Source organism: Myxine glutinosa, chromosome 11 (assembly GCF_964187855.1).
Source record: "Myxine glutinosa chromosome 11, kmMyxGlut1.1, whole genome shotgun sequence".
In the NCBI taxonomy this organism is placed as follows: Eukaryota; Metazoa; Chordata; class Myxini; order Myxiniformes; family Myxinidae; genus Myxine; species Myxine glutinosa.
In genome coordinates this window covers 36,321,100-36,334,411 of record NC_136271.1, presented here as the reverse complement: position 1 = coordinate 36,334,411, position 13,312 = coordinate 36,321,100, and the positions used below count along the sequence as shown (strand labels likewise).

Below are 13,312 nucleotides of genomic sequence, written 5' to 3'. Positions count from 1 at the left end.
AGGTTCCCTCCCCTAATCACTCGTATTCACTAAAATTTATTTTCCTCACAAACTACATTACCGATTCTGGACCAAATTTGATACGTTACATCAGTACATTAAGGTCTCATGGGGTTGTGCTCCACATCTGGATCCGTCCTCGATAAGAGGCTGAAAAGGGTGTTTCGCCTCAAATTCAGGTACTTTATTTGAAGGTCTTGTCAGAAACCGTGGGGAAATATCCGTCAGTCCACCATGGGGCTATTTTTTTTAAATATTGTTTGGGGCCATCCAAGGTTTATTTTAGCTTCTTCAGTCAGGAGGGTGTACGCGAGCGTGAAGTGAAAAGCGGGGTTAAGCAATTGATTCACTCTGTGTGTCTACAAATGTCAGTTTATGATCGAAGAACAACTTCATTTCAATTGAATGTTACATTTTGAACACTAATCGGAATACAAACCTGCAGCTTAACAGTACTTTGGCTCTGAATTTGGCAAATTATACGGAATCTTATCCCGATCAGAGGAGTACAGTAATTGTTTTAGTTTGCCTGTTTGGCAGGGAAACAAAATTGAAAATCATTCCAAATGGGAAACTTTGTTTTTTTAATGTTGTAAAAGGACATAAACACCAGGCACGAATAACTAATTTAAAGTGTTATACTTCCGAGAAAGGTTTTTGCTACGACCTTTAAAATCTTTATTTTATTTAAATTGAATTACAATTATACTTGAACACTGAAGAACACAAATTGCCTTTTTGCCAATTTCAGACCCTTTCCGTTAACAGTACTTTGTCAACATATTACAGCATTTTACATCATCATGACCAATCAAATTTTTTGCTCGTAGATCCTGCCCATGTCCTTTTTCCTCAAGGTTTTCGAAGAACTCTAGTTAATTTTTTTTCTTGTGGGTTTATGTCAAGTGACATGTCACCATCATGTAACTCTCACCTTACTGCTTCCTCCCCCTTCTCCACCCTGCAACCCCCCTTCAGCCTCAAAGAAAGCAAAAATCCCTCTTTGCTGTGATTATTGATATCCTGTTTGTGGTCTTTACCCCTGGCCTCACCCCTTGTCCCACTTCTCCCTGCTGTTTGCCTTCCCTTTTCCCAGTGAGTGAATATCAGGTTGGATTGAGTATGTAGTGTTGCAGGATGATTGTGATTGTGATTGTGGGTTGGAGTTTGGGGGGGGGGGGGGGCTGTTGTTGGTGGATGTGGCACAGGCATTAATGATGTTTATTGGCCTCTCCCTTGTGGAGGTTTCCTTGCAACTTCTGTGAATTGTAATTTAGATTGCATTTTGGTTTTTGTGCTCTTTAAAAATGAATGTTTTCTTTTGCTGAATATTATTTTATTGATATAATTCAGGCATCTGTCTATTTCCTGAACTACCCATTGCTACCGACCCACCCAAGCCTTTTTTACTTTTTTTTTTCTTTCCTAAAAACTGTTTGAAACCCCAAAATCAACTTTGGATGTCCCTCGCAGAATTTCTTACATTTTTGTTTTTGAAGAAAAAAAAATTTATTGTGTGTTTTGGTGCATATATACATATTTTTGAAGGTCTTGGACAAGGAGAAGAAACGGCGAAGAAATGATGTCGATGAAGATGATATGGATGATTATACTAATGACGAAGTGGGGCCGTCACAGGAACAAAAGACGCGGAAGCAAAGGTAATAAAAGTGTAATTATTAAAATGGTAATTAAGGTTTTTTTCACCATTCCGATTGTGCGAAAACCTTCTTGATTTTCTCGTATAAAAGTGTATTGTTTAAAGTGAAATTAACTCTGTTTTGTAAAAGGATTTTTAGTGGATCAGGGAAAATGCATTTTGATAAATAATGTTTATCAACTCAAGACTCCTCCTGTGTTCCAACTCATCCTCCTGTGCTGTTTAGTGGACAAATCTCAGACATACATGAACAAATATGCAACTGCTTTTTTCTTCTTTTTTTACGCCCGGTAATGGGAGTATTCACCACGCAAGTCAACTGATGTGTAAAATCTGCTGATGCAAACAAATCACACTGGTATGCAACAGTTTGATATTACGACTGATTGTGGTCCCTGTGGCCGTCTCGTGTTGTCCCGTAGCCCTGATGTATTACCCCATGTTTGTAGGAAACTATCTTCAGCCGCTGCCGAGAGCCAGGCAAGCTCAAGTGGAGATCCCTACGATTTTAGTGCTGGTGATAAAATTCCAGACGGTAATTTCATCTCTTCTCATTCCAATACTTGTGTATTATTTTAAAGCCATGCACAGAGGCCTGTTTGGTGGTCCAAGATGAGCACATGGCTCATGATATTTGTATCCCATGTTCAGATCTTGTATACTGTGTCATTTTGTTCGTAGTACGCTCATGTCCTAATTTGCGTAAAGGTACACTGATGTCTCGTAAAGTTAGTCGTGCATTGTGATGTACGTATGTCGAAACTTCTTGAGCCTGAGATCACTTCAAGACAAAAATAATGGTTATTTTATGGATGAATGGAACTTTTCCCAAAGTGATCAAATGGACAATGGGATTAACATTTGGAATGGTTGTGTATGAGGCAATCTGAGAGATGGTGACATTCTAAGGCGACTTTAAGAACTTGTTCTGTTTGTAAATATGAGCAGCTATCTTACTGTTTGTACGTTTACAGTTAGATTTTCTGTGACGAGTCAAGAAACAGAACAGGACAGCATGGACGTCGACTCGGCGCCTGCCAGAACTGTGACTCTTAGTGAAGAAAGGTGAGATGCGATGACCTCATGACCACTTGTATGGGGTTCTATCACCATGGCTAATTTCCAGCGTATTGTTTACAGTGTTTGCTTTTTCAAAGATCAAGCTGTGATACATTTCTGTCTGCATTGTTTGCCATATATTCCATATATAGCAGTGAGCTTTCCCAAAAGTCTGTTTTCTGTTGGTGTGGGTTGCAGGGTGTTTCACGTATCAGGAATAAGTTGCCTCGCGCCCACTTCGCTCAGCCCTGGCCGGGAAAAAAAAAATTAAAATAAAATAAAATAAAAAGGTCATTGCCATCTTTTGTCTGCAAATGAAATGCCGAAAGCTTTTCCTTTCTTTCAATGGCCCTGGATTTGGCACAAATCACCACCATTGTACAACTCGTCAGTGCAGGAATTTCGGAACTGTCCTATTGGGCAGGATAATTGTCCTCTTAGATATTCTTTCAGGGAAATAATTTAATAAGCCAATAATCGCCAGCAACAGTGTGAAGCAGTTGGTTAAGCGTTTCCTTCCTGCACCTGTCCAATGAAAGAAACGAGTTCAAGACGAGGAAAATTGAGCAGTCGTCCAAATTGATCATTCAAACAGCACACAGGAGAAAATAGATTTAGATTGGAATTTAGTTCCATATAAAAAAGCATCAGATTTTTGTGCAACTTAGCCTGCTGTTGCTTTCTCCTTCAGCCATTTTGTTGTAATGTCAAGATCCCCTTCCCTCCTCACCCATGCACATGTAAATGTTCATCGTAGTACTTTGCAAGGAAAGTCGTGACGAGCAAATCTTGTTTAGCAAATTATTATCTGCTGAAAGACCCTTTGAAAACATCCTCTTCCAATATGATGAAGACAAAGTCGCACGGCAACCAGAAGTTATTTTATCGTGACTTAATAAACGAAAGCTGCCAATTGTAATTCACTGTGAAGCGAAAACACGGTTAAGCATTCAGGTCTGCACGTGCGCGCATACATATTTTTAAAATTCTTTTTTTTTATTTTCTTCAGTTGCACACCATAGGAGTGCCTCCGCCTGTCGAATTTTTTTTATATCTCCGAAACCACTCTATAGGGAAAAAACAAAACAAATTTAACGTGCCTTATTGTAAAGAACTCCATATGAGGAATAGGTGTTGTTAACGATGACGTCGTTGGTGCCATAATTATGACGTTGTAATTCGACAGGGACAACGCTTAGTCTGATCAGTTTTAAATTTATTGAGCATGATCTATGCAACAATTATATTGAAGAATATAAATTTATGATGTCATCACTCACGTGGTTTGGCAGCCATATTGGATCAAAGAAAAACAAGACCGGAAGTCCAACAGCCGCCTAGCTGGGCTTGTAAAATGTTATAAACCACAAACACACATGATTAGCTTTTTAAACAGTCGCTAATGCTGTTTATAACATTGAACAAAGACATTTGGAGGAATCCAGACATCCGTGAGGTAAGCTTTACTTACAGAACTGTGAAGATCTGCTGTAATCTATATACCTCACAAGGGGCGGGTAAATACCATGACCCTTCCTGCCGCAAAAGTGGCGTTTTTTGTAGCGGCCTTTTGAACCCCACCAATTAAGGTTTTGTTTTGAAAACCACCAATGAAACCCACTTTTCCTGCTGTTTAACACGAAACTGAAAGGGAGGAAGACCAGGGTGTGCTCATTTAGCAAGCAGCTAGCTTGTGCTTGCCAAGCCAGCCGTTCCTTGACAGTTTTGAATGGAATGCTTGCTTGAATGCTTAAACCACTTGGCGATCTCTCCACAAGAAACTTGGTAAATGAACACACACCCAGTGTTCTTGAGACCCGACCATAGATCGACTGTAATCGATATACCCCAAAGAGGAATGACCCTTCTTGCCGCTCCCATGGTGAGCGGGTGTACTTGTAATTTAAAATGTCGGTCGGTGGAGTCAGCCGTTGTAATTACATCATAGACGTAATGATGTAGCGTGACGGCCGTTCACAAAACTGCCGCGACTTTAATATATTGAAGATGACTATGCTTTCGATATTTGATTATCATTTTAACATTCGGTTTGTTTGTGTTTCACACTAAATGAAATACGTAAAGGTAGAGCTCGGTGATTGTGATTTATGACACGTTTGACGATATGTTCGGTCTGAACGACATTGGAATCAAAATGCCGGAATGTGGAGAGTCAGCCATTGTACGCCGTAATGACATCAGACGTAATCGCATCACCCTGTCATGTGACCAGATCCTCAGCTCTGATTGGTATACGTTTGAGGGGACATACATACATTATTATCATGTTAATGGGTTCCATCTATTTTGAGACACCCTGTACATATATACAGTCATGTGAAAAAGTAAGTACACCCCATGTAAAGTTTTGACTTTTTCAACATATTTCAACATACAGCTATTTGATCTTCATTTCAACAATATTGATAGATAAAGGTGATATAATATAACAAATATCATGAAACATTTACATTTTGTAGTCCATTGTATAATTTAAATAAACATAAATGCAAATTTCGCATGTGGAAAAAGTAAGTACACCCTTGGCTCTAATAGGTGGTATTGCCCCCTTTGGCAGAAACAACCTCAAGTAGGCGTTTCTTATAACTGTCTACCACTCTACCAGTCTCTGACATCGACTGGGAGAAATTTTTGCCCACTCCTCCATGCAGAATTATTTCAGCTGTGCGATGTTTGAGGGGTTTCTTGCATGCACAACAACAACAACATGCATTTTAAGGCCATGTTCCCTGCTAGAGCGGCGGTTAGCCTTGCGGTCCCCATGACAATCTTCTCCATTTTGCCCTATTTTCTGCATCTCTCCTTGTTAACCCCCTTGCCCGCATTTCTTCTTCCACCATCTTTAGCCAAGTCTTTCTCGGTCTTCCCCATCCTCTACTTCCTTCTACATTAACTTCCATCACTCTTCTCAACCAGTCACTTTCATCCTTCCTCAATACATGACCAAACCATCTCAACCTGTTCCTCTTCACAGCATCAATCACAGGCAATATTCCCATCATCTTTCGCAATTCATCATTTGTCTTCCTCTCTCTCAACGATACTCCGCACATCCATCGAACCATTCGCATTTCCACCCTTTCCAGCCTTCGTTGCTGCTCTACGTTCATTACCCATGTCTCGCTCCCATAAATCATAACACTTCTCACACATGCAGCATACACCTTTCCCTTCAGCTTCAGCGACACTCTCCTCCTCATCAGCACGCCACTCAGTTCCCGAAACTTCTTCCATGCACATCTCACTCGAGCAACCGTTGCCGAGTCTGATCCACCTTCTCCATTCAGCATGTCTCCGAGGTAGCAAAATGTTTTCACACCTTCCAGCTTCACGCCGTCTCCAAGATCCAACTCAACATTTCCTCCATCTGCAGCTCCCTCTGTGCACACCTTACATTTGAATGTAGCTGCCACACTGGTTAATGACCCTCTCAGACCACTACATTTTTGATGAACCCACTCAGCACACATTGTACATTGAATGGAGTTCACTCCGACACCCTTCCTACACACAGCACACGGCCACTTCCCAGTTCTTTCCACCTCACCACATGCTTTACCACTTGCCATCACCTTTGTCTTTCTGATATTCACCTTCAGACCTTTTGTCTCCATACATTCCTTCCACTTGTTCATCTTTTCCTTCAGTCCATCCATACTTTCCGCAATCAACACCAGATCATCTGCATACAACAACTCCCACGGTAAACCCTCCTTTACGGTCTGAGCCAGCACCTCCATCACAGCTACAAATAGTAGTGGACTTAGTACCGACCCCTGATGCACTCCCACCTTCACCTCAAACTCACCACTGTTCCCGTCCTTCGTCCTTACAGCTGTGCGTGCTCTTTTGTACATTGCCATCACTACTCTGATCAACCATTCCTCCACTCCTAACTTCCTCAATGCCCATGTCAATACTTTGCGTGGAACCCTATCGAATGCTTTCTCCAGATCAACAAACCCAAAAAACAACTTCTTCCTCTTATCCATGTACTTCTCCTGCAACTGCCTCACAATGAAAAGCGCATCTGTCATTCCTCTTCCTGGCATAAATCCAAACTGCATTTCGTCGATCTTCACTTTCTTCCTTATCCTCCTCTCCAACACCCTTTCCAATACCTTCATTCCATGCTCCAATAACTTTATCGCTCAGTACGAGCCACACTCCAGAGGGTCACCTTTCCCCTTGTATAGAGGGACAAGGGTACTCAGTTCCCAAGCCACTGGAATGCGGCCTTCTTTCACCACCAAATTACAGATCTCTGTCATTCTCTTCACACCCCAACTTCCTGCTGCCTTCAACATATCTCCCACCACTCCCGTCGGCCCTCCCGCTTTTCCACTCTTCATTGCTTTTATCGCTTCCTCAACTTCCTTCTCAGTTATCTTCTCTGCCGGTCCTAAAACTGGGTTACTCTCTATGTTGCCATCCCATTCATTCTCTGTATTCAACAGCATTTCCATATATCTTTTCCATCTTCCTTTAATTCCATCTGGGTCGACAACGATTTGTCCCACTTCATCCTTCAAGCAACTCACCCCCATCACATCACACCTCTCTTTCGTTATCTGCTTTGCAATCCTGAATACTGCTTTCTGACCCTCTTCCGAATCCAAGCGTTCTCCGAACATTTTCCTCCATGCCTCCTGCGCCTTTGCTACCTCTTTCTTTGCAGCCTTCCTGGCTGCCTTATAACTTTCATGCTCTGCTGTTTCTGCTCCCGTACCCTTCGCCTTCTGCCACTCTTTGAACTTCTTCCTCTTCTCGTCAATCCTCTTTCCAACCTCAACATCCCACCACCATGTTTCCGAGTGCCTCGGTGGTCCTTTTGTCCATCCACATACCTCACCAACGGCTCCCAACAGACTAGCTTTCATTGACATCCAACCACTTTCAAGCTCAACCACATCATCTTCTACCCTACTCAGCCTCTCTTTTAATGCCTCCCTTACTGTCACCTCTTTCAACCTCCACACCTTCATTCTCGGTTGGTACTTCACCCGCCGAGCTCTCCTCGCACCTTTCACCCTTATGTCGCAGACAACCAAGTGGTGCTGTGAAACAGCCTCCTCCCCCGGGATCACCTTTGTGTCCCGGAGGTGCCCCCTATCTCGCCGACGCACCATCAGGTAGTCAACAGTTGTCGTCGACCCACCTGACGTGTATGTAACAAGCTTATTGTCCTCTTTCTGGAACTGAGTATTACAAATCAACAAATCAGCTCCATCAGCAAACTCCAAAATCCTTTCACCTTCTCCATTTCTCACACCATATCCGTAACCCCCATGAACTCCCTCAAAACCATCCATACTCCTTCCCACATGTCCATTCAGGTCTCCTCCCACCACAACAACTTCCTCATCTTTCACGTTTTCCATCAGCTTCTCTATCGCACACCAGAACTTGTCCTTCTCTTCATCGCTTCGACCAACCTGCGGAGCATATCCCGAGATGACGTTCACCAAGAGCTTTCCAATCATCATTTTCACCATCATCAACCTATCACTCACTCTAGTCACACTCACCACACTGTCTACAAACTCCTCAGAAAACAGGACACCAACACCATTCACGCCCTCCGGGCACCCTTGCCACATAAACTTGTATTTCTGTCCCTGCCTACCCTTCACCATTCTCACACCACTTCCCTTCCATCTCGTCTCTTGCACACAACATATGTCCACTCTTCTTCTGACCAATACTTCCACCACTTCTCCTGATCTCCCTGTCATTGTCCCCACATTCCATGTCCCAAACCTCAGAAACCGATCTCCACTTCGGGCTGCACCCTGCCCATATGTACTTGTGATTGTCATGGTTCTCTTTTTGAGGCAATGTTTTTATGGCCGGATGCCCTTCCTGACGCCAACTCTCTTAGTCGTCTCTTACGACACGCAGGGATACGGTGTACCTATTCTGACCAGGGTACACACTGGGAAACGTTTAAAACATGTAAATTCTGGGGGTGGGGGGGGGGGGGGGGAGGCGTCAGCATCACGGCTGCGGTTTAAACATATTCCAACAATATCCAAACAGAACGATGAAAAAAAAAAAAAAAAAAAAAAATGCACAGCTCGTTTCAAATCCCCCCACAACATCTCGATGGGATTTAGATCCGGGCTTTGACTTGGCCATTCCAGAACCCTCCATTTCTTTCTTTTCAGCCATTCCTTGGTGGATTTACTGGTATGTTTAGGGTCATTGTCATGTTGCAAGGTCCACCTTGGGTTGAGCTTCAACTTTCCGACAGATGGCCTCACATTATCCGCAAGCACCCTCTGGTACAATGAAGAATTCATAGTGGATTCTATGATGGTGAGCTGCCCAGGCCCTGATGCAGCAAAGCTGCCCCAAACCATAATATTTCCACCACCATGCTTTACAGTTGGTATCAGGTTCTTGTGGTCAAATGCTGTCTTTGGTTTTCCCCAAACATGTCTTCTGGTACTGTGGCCAAATAGCTCTACCTTTGACTCATCTGTCCAGAGCACATTGTTCCATAAGTGCTGGTCTTTGCCTCGGTGTTCATTGGCAAACTTTAGTCTTGCCCTGATGTTCTTTCTGGACAGCAAAGGTTTCCTCCTGGCACACCTCCCATGTAGATCAAATTTGTGCAGCCTCTTTCTAATGGTAGACTCGTGCACTTTGACATCAACAGTGGCAAGAGCTACCTGTAGGTCCCGTGATGACATTCTGGGGTTCTTAGAGACTTCTTTCAGCATCTTGCGGTCTGCTCTCTGGCTGAACTTGCTGGGGCGGCCTGGCATGAACAAGTTGGCAGTTGTTTGGAATCTTCTCCACTTGTAGATGATCTTCCGGACAGTCGAATGATTGATTTCAAATTGTTTGGAGATCTTTTTAAATCCCTTCCCAGACTCGAAGGCATCTATAACCTTCTTTCTGAAGGCCTCAGAGAGCTATTTTGATCTAGGCATGGTGACGCCACACACTTCAACAACAAAGAGCAAACCAAACTAAATGTCTGAGGTTTAAATTAGACAGGTTCCTCCAAGATCCTCTCTAACGATGTTCTCATCATTTTCACCTGAGCTGGTGCACCTGGTTCTAATTTTAGGTATTTGAAGTAGTGATAAATGTAGGGGTGTACTTACTTTTTCCACATGCGAAATTTGCATTTATGTTTATTTAAATTATACAATGGACTACAAAATGTAAATGTTTCATCATATTTGTTATATTATATCACCTTTATCTATCAATATTGTTGAAATGAAGATCAAATCGCTGTATGTTGAAATATGTTGAAAAAGTCAAAACTTTACATGGGGTGTACTTACTTTTTCAGGTGACTGTACATACGGACGGGCAAACACTGTTCTAGACTGATTTGCCCTTTGGGCTATGTCTAAAAAAACGTTCAAAAACATGAGTTGGCTCACACCAAGTTGACTGCGCAGGGTAAGTATTCTATGAATACCATCTAGTTTGTACATGTGTTATCTCCGAACTGATGCTCCCATGCTCTTGTATACTTTATATTCCTTGGGTCAGTAGCACCCTACCCATAAAAGTTTGTCTATTTATCTGCATCCACGTTTCTTACTCTGTGTTTGTCTTGGGATCAAAGATATATCAAGTTTGGTTTCTGTTTACATTTGAGCAACGGCGCTCCTTGCTTCGGTTACAGGGATCGTAGGGAATATTCACACCGGTTCTCTTAAGCTGAAAATTTATCGATTTCTTTATGCACAGGTTGAAGGCATTCAAGGCGGCCGTGGTGCAGACTTTCCGTGCCTCGCATACACAGTCTATGCCCGTACCCGCACTACGGGAAGCGATCAACAGCACCTCTCCAGAGGCCTTCTCCAGAACAGAAGTCAGCTCGGCACTCGCCACGATGCAAGAGGCGAACCAAATCATGGTGTCCGACAACATCGTATTACTCATTTAAGTGTGCTTCGTTTGTGAAATTACTCTTAAAGAGTTGTCATTCTGCCATTGAGCCTGCTGGTCGTTCAGCCACCGCGCCAGTTATTTTTCGTTTCCCTCGTATTATCTCTGCATTGCAATGTTTTGTTCCTTTTTTTTATCACCAGCAAGAGTAAACGTTCGTAATACAGATAAAAATGCCAACAGTTCTCCTGGGGAGTTTTCTGATCACCTCTTTTACTGTTGCACGGGAATTCTGTATTTATTACTTATTCTTCATATTTTTTCAAATGTTTCGATTATCTTTTTGAAAGATTGGTTTTCCATGTCACGTATTTGTCATAAACTACATTGCAATAAAAATCTTTTAAATTTTATTTATTGTTTGTAAGTTTCAGTCCCCTTTCACTCGCTCACCGCAGGCAGGTTGGTGGTCTTTCTGTCTTCTACCGACTCCTCTCCGGCCTTGCTCCCCCAGCTCTCTCTGGGCTCTGTCCCCCAAATATTCCTACAGGTCGCACAAGATCTGCCAGCCAACCCTCTGATGGTTAAACTGCCAAAATCAAGACTCTCTGCTCACCTTCACTCTTTCATTCCTCTTTTCTCCCGCCTCTGGAACAAACTCCCTCACTCTCTTCATTCCCACTCCTCCCTCCAGGTCTTTAAAACAGCTGTTCACCACCATCTCTTATCTTACCCCATCCAAAACCTTGATCTTTCCTACCCCCGCTAATTTCACCCCAAATCCACTTTTTTGAAATTCCAACTTCTTTCCTGGAAGCCCTAGCAGTGTCCATGTGTTTTATACCTCTCCCCCACCCCCACCCCCCACCCATTTTTGTGATTGTTAGCTCTTACATGAGCCTCGATCTTGTATAAAAAAAAAGGGAAAAAAAAAGTGCACGTCATGGTTTTATCAGTTCTTTGAGATGCTCTCAGAGCTAAGCTTCCCGTATTGGATCGGAGCCACAACCCTGGCCACCCGCACTCATCCTCCTTGCTCCTGCTCCTCCTCCCACCACCTAACGAGTGAGGACCATAATTTATTCGAATGTCTCTGATTTCTCCATTAACATCACTGCTGGAGACTGCATGTTTAACAGAAACGTTGCGCTCTCATGGGATATCCCCGATTCCTTTGTTTCTCACCCTGGTTGTTCTCTTTTCTGACAGGCCTCATACCTGTCCCGAAAGTGGTGTCGCTGTCGATGTCATGAATTCCGACCCTCATTGGGAGGGGTGAGAGAGAGAAAGGGGAGAAAATATGATAACTTAGAAAGGTGAAGGGATGGGCTTGGGGAGGGTTAATGAAGATGGAAAATATCACGAGTAACGATGGGAAATGACCTGAGGAGGTGAACATGCAACTTGAAGCTCTGGGGAGAAGATTGGGATTGAACGGATTGAGGAAGTTGGTTCCACAGGTGAGAAAAGATGAAAAATTGAGTTGATGTTAACAGTGGATTTTGGGAGGTTCACCACAAGTGGGTCATTGTCAGACCATGTGGACCCTGCAGAAACCTAGGGGGACAGCTAGGAAACTGCAGAGGGTGAAAGCAATATAAGACAGGTGCCACTGACCTCTGTATTGGGGAAGTAACAGGCTGAGAGATTCAGGTTCATCGTAGGAAGCTCCAATGATTATGAAGGTCTGAGGCAAGGGTGCCATCCCAAAGGTGAGGGAAGCATCGTGTTCTCCCTGGTGTTCTGAATTGGACGGGATGATGCAGAGGATCACTTACCTCCGAGCTGAGCTGTCATGTGTAGGTTTGACTCCATGTTCGACACCTCGACATTTGACCTGTATATGTGTCTTTCACGAAGTGCAGGGGAGTTATCGCCGGCTCCCTAAACAAATTACAAATTCCTTCCCAAAGCTTCTTCAGTCAAACGGCCTGCCATGCCATCCGGCTTCTGAAAGACTTGGATCCCAGCTGACCTACGGACAAGAAGAGTACATTTTGTGTTAGACTATTATTATCAGTACCATCATTGGCTGAGTTTGCAGCTGTGCCGTGGATGCAGGTTTGGGCAAGAATCTATAATTTGTTCAGAATGCCGGCGATGGCTCGCCGACACTTTGGGAATTAAGAACACAGTGGGAACTTTCATGTCTGCCACCCAAAGGCAGTTTAACGTCCATTCGAGGGACGGCACACCCCACCTGTGAAACAGTTTATAGCTGGGTCGCGATTTGAACCCAGGCTAGATGGTTCAGCATTCCAGGCCACCGTGCCAGCCCAGGCGAGATGGTTTCCGCATTCCAGGCCATCGTGCCAGCCCAGGCTAGATGGTTTCAGCATTCCAGGCCACCGTGCCAGCCCAGGCTAGATGGTTTCAGCATTCCAGGCCACCGTGCCAGCCCAGGCTAGATGGTTTCCGCATTCCAGGCCATCGTGCCAGCCCAGACGATGGTTTCAGCATTCCAGGCCATCATGCCAGCCCAGGCTAGATGGTTTCAGCATTCCAGGCCACCGTGCCAGCCCAGGCGAGATGGTTTCCGCATTCCAGGCCATCGTGCCAGCCCAGGCTAGATGGTTTCAGCATTCCAGGCCACCGTGCCAGCCCAGGCTAGATGGTTTCAGCATTCCAGGCCACCGTGCCAGCCCAGGCTAGATGGTTTCCGCATTCCAGGCCATCGTGCCAGCCCAGGCTAGATGGTTTCAGCATTCCAGGCCA

At 44.0% G+C, this 13,312-nt stretch overlaps 1 protein-coding gene across 1 annotated transcript in view; it reads left to right on the top strand.

Annotated features, from left to right (window-relative positions):
* MCM3 (minichromosome maintenance complex component 3) overlaps positions 1–11,010 on the top strand; it is a 49,360-nt gene extending 38,350 nt beyond the window's left edge. The window contains exons 14-17 of the mRNA XM_068130483.2: positions 1,549–1,661; positions 2,110–2,195; positions 2,635–2,725; positions 10,457–11,010. Coding sequence (XP_067986584.1) covers positions 1,549–1,661; positions 2,110–2,195; positions 2,635–2,725; positions 10,457–10,655 — 489 coding nt within the window. The 3' untranslated portion in view covers positions 10,656–11,010. The remainder of the gene's footprint in view (positions 1–1,548; positions 1,662–2,109; positions 2,196–2,634; positions 2,726–10,456) is intronic.
* Positions 11,011–13,312: the final 2,302 nt, after the last annotated feature.